Source organism: Coffea eugenioides, unplaced genomic scaffold (assembly GCF_003713205.1).
Source record: "Coffea eugenioides isolate CCC68of unplaced genomic scaffold, Ceug_1.0 ScVebR1_180;HRSCAF=731, whole genome shotgun sequence".
Classification (NCBI taxonomy): Eukaryota; Viridiplantae; Streptophyta; class Magnoliopsida; order Gentianales; family Rubiaceae; genus Coffea; species Coffea eugenioides.
In genome coordinates this window covers 343,433-347,300 of record NW_020862238.1, presented here as the reverse complement: position 1 = coordinate 347,300, position 3,868 = coordinate 343,433, and the positions used below count along the sequence as shown (strand labels likewise).

Here is a 3,868-nt window from a genome sequence, read left to right as displayed (position 1 = left end):
GCGGACTTGGTAAGTCGGTCAACTATCACCCAAATCGCATCGAATCCTTTTTGGCTTCGGGGCAACCCCATTACAAAATTCATGGTTATATGTTCCCATTTCCATTCGGGAATTTCTAGAGGTTGCAATAGACCAGAGGGCTTCTGATGTTCAGCTTTTACTTGTTGACAGGTCAAACATTTCTGTACGAACTCCGCCACGTCCTTTTTCAAACCGTCCCACCAGTATAATCCTTTCACATCATGATACATCTTATTCACTCCTGGATGTATGGTATACTTCGATCGATGTGATTCTTCTAAAATTTCTTTCCTTAACTTTTCATCTGCCGGAACCACAATTCGATCTTGAAACCTCAACACTCCTTCAAACCCTAATTTAAAATCTAGGGTTTCCCCTTTTTGCACTTTCTGTACATTCTTCTGAATTAGAGGGTCCGTTTTCTGGGCCTCCTTAATACGCTCTAATAATGGTGACTTTAATGACAAATTCCCGAATAAAATCTTCAATCTTTCCAAGCGAGGGTTCCAACTACTAACCTCTTCTAGCATGTCCCATTCTTTAACCATTAACCCCGCTACTTGGGCTTTTCTACTTAGAGCGTCGGCTACCACATTGGCCTTTCCTGGGTGGTAGTTAATTGAACAATCATAATCTTCCAAAAATTCTACCCATCGCCTTTGTCTCAAATTCAATTCCTTTTGGGAGAACAAGTACTTGAGGCTCTTATGGTCCGTATAAACTTCAAAAGTCACGCCGTACAAGTAATGTCTCCATTTCTTTAAGGCAAAGATCACTGCAGCCAGTTCTAAGTCGTGCATTGGGTAATTTTGTTCATGAGGCTTCAATCTTCTAGAAGCATAGGCAACCCCCTTACCTTTTTGCATCAAAACACATCCTAGACCTTCTCTAGAAGCATCAGAGTATACGACATAACCTTCTCCTCCATCAGGTAATACCAAAACAGGAGCGGATGTTAATCGCTTCTTTAACTCCTGAAAGCTGGACTCGCACTTTGGAGCCCAGATAAACTTGTTACCTTTCTTGGTTAGTTCGGTCATAGGTCCAGCAATCTTCGAAAAATCCTTGATAAACTTCCTATAGTAACCTACTAAACCCAAGAAACTTCTAACTTCTGTTGGAGTTTCTGGCTGTTTCCACATCATTATGGCCTCAACTTTTGCCGGATCCACGGCAATTCCCTCTTTAGAAACTTTATGCCCTAGAAAAGATAGCTCTTCCAGCCAAAACTCGCACTTACTGAATTTGGCATATAGCTTATACTCTCTTAATATCTGCAAAACTATCTCCAAGTGCTTAACATGTTCCTCTCGAGTCTTAGAGTATATCAAAATATCATCAATGAAAACCACTACGAACTGATCCAGATACTTCTTAAAGACTCTCTGCATTAAATCCATGAAAGCAGCTGGTGCATTAGTTAATCCAAATGGCATAACTGCAAACTCAAAATGTCCATATCTTGTATTAAAAGCAGTCTTGGGTATGTCTTCCTTCTTAATTTTCAATTGGCAATACCCTTGCCTCAAGTCCAGCTTAGAGAAAACTACAGATCCTTGCAGCTGATCAAATAAACTATCGATCAAAGGTAGAGGGTATTTGTTCTTAATTGTAGCCTCGTTTAACCCTCGGTAATCGATACATAATCTCAAGCTTCCGTCCTTTTTCTTGACAAATAGAACGGGTGCTCCCCATGGTGAGTCACTTTCTCTAATGAAACCTTTCTCCAGTAGGTCCTGCAGTTGAATTTTCAACTCTTTTAGCTCTGCAGGAGCCATTCGGTACGGAGTCTTAGAAATCGGAGCCGTTCCCGGCACCAAGTCAATCTTGAACTCCACTTCTCTCTCCGGTGGTAATGTCTTTAGTTCTTTAGGGAAAACGTCCAGAAATTCCCGTACCACTGGTACATCTTCTAACTTCACTTGGTCACTAGGAGCGTTAATCAAGAAGGCTAGGAAACCTCGCGCTCCTTTATGCAACATCTTCCTCGCCCGAAATCCCGAGATCATAGCAGACGATGCTAACCTACCTTTCACATCTAATTTCAGAGTTGCTTCCCCGGGAATCCAAAGTTCTAACACTTTTGCTCTGCAATCAAGCTTAGCATGATGATGGGCTAGAAAATCCATTCCTATAATAACATCATACCCCTTTATGTCCAAGCTGATTAGATCCACTAGCATTTTACGTTCTCCAATCAAGAATTCGCAATTCTTATAGGCTAAGCTAGTGATTATATTCTTATTACCCATAGGTGTCCTAACTTCAAGATCGAAGGGTAATCTAATAGGTTTCACATCAATTCCGGACATAAAAGTTGAATTCACAAATGAATGAGTTGCACCAGGATCAATTAGTACTCTAGCTAATCGATGAAAAATTGGAAGAGTACCTTCAACAACTTCCGAGGAATCAGGTACAGGTTGGTCCTCTATAGCGTACACCCTAGCAGGAACTTTCGGCCTATTTCCTCCAGAATTGGCTGGTCTAGCATTCAGGGTACCACCATCTTGCATTTTTGGGCAACCGAAAATTTGGTGCTCACTGCTTCCGCACTTCAAGCACTTTCCTTGTTTCTTCCAGCAACCGTCCTCAGTATGGCCAATTCTCTTGCAATACGCGCAAGTCACCTGGAAAATTATCGCACGACCTCCTTGCGAGGCGTTCCTAGGTTGACCCCTTCTAGTTGGTCCCCCTCTAGCTCCATTATCTCTCTCCCCTACACTTCTTGCCCCAGTTCCTCTTGCTAGAGCGCTTCGTGGTGCTCCAGGACTATTCACTCCACCCGTTCCTCGACCCACTTTGGCCGGTGGAGCACTTCCATAAGTCGGCTCCCAACTGCTACTAGGGGAAAATCTTTTCTTAGCCTGAAAAGATTTTACTTGGGCTCTGGCTACTTCAACCCTTTGGGCTCTCTCGACAGCATCGGCAAATGTGTCCAATCGAACGGCAGCTAAACCTTCCTGAATTTTCACATTTAGTCCCTGCACAAACCTCTTTACACGCCCTTGCTCCGTGGCTACCAATTCAGGAGCAAAACGGAACAATTTCGTGAATTGGACCTCATATTCGGCAACACTCATCGCCCCTTGCCTACATTTGATGAAGTCGTCCTCTCTTTTCTCTTGGATGAGAGGTGGAAGAAACTTGGCGTTGAACTCCCTTGTGAAGTTCGCCCAGATCCTGGGAGTATGATTCCTGTCCCAGTTAACCCTAACCAGGAGCGAGCAGCTCCCTCAAACTGGAATGCGGCGAAAGTCACTTGTCTTTCTTCCGCATAGTTTAAGGCTGCGAAAATGTCGGAGATTCTCTCCCACCAGCCTTCGCGCGACCTCCGGTTCAGGTCCTCCATGGAACTTGGGAGGTCCGAACTTCAAAAATCTCTCCAGTGCCCGATTCTCAGTATCGGCTGGGCCTCCTTGGTGATGCACTTGTCCAGAGGCTTGGTGCTCAGTCAAGCGTTCTAGGACATCAGTGATTCGATTAATTGTGGTGGCCACTTGGTCTTGATTGACCTCAGGTTCCCTATCACCACCCGCCTCGGGGTGTTGTCTAATTGGTCTCCCACGTTCCCTACCTATCACTTGTCGATCCATGGCCTAGTTATGCCTATTATTGAGAAATAAGGCAATTAGGCGAGAATATTATTTGTTATTAGTTTTCTCTTTGTAAATAAAATCAACATCAAAATTGAGAAAAAGAAGAATAAAATGCTTAACATATATTTCCACGTGAGAGTCATTCAATAACGGGTTGGGACACTTTCCAAAAGTAAGGCACATGAGTTTAACAAAAATACATACAAATAATCCCTTAAACAAAAAATTAGAGATGTGGTGCCTCAAAA

General features: G+C 43.3%; 1 protein-coding gene across 1 annotated transcript; it reads right to left on the bottom strand.

The window, feature by feature from the left end:
- Positions 1 to 539: 539 nt before the first annotated feature.
- On the bottom strand, positions 540 to 3,104 carry LOC113755883 (the record flags this gene model as incomplete). Its single annotated transcript, XM_027299747.1, has 3 exons — positions 1,572 to 3,104; positions 878 to 1,406; positions 540 to 625 (listed from the first exon to the last, which is right to left on the bottom strand). Coding segments are annotated over exons 1-3 (2,148 nt in total), but the record flags the coding sequence as incomplete, so codon positions are not given.
- Between the last annotated feature and the right edge of the window lie 764 nt (positions 3,105 to 3,868).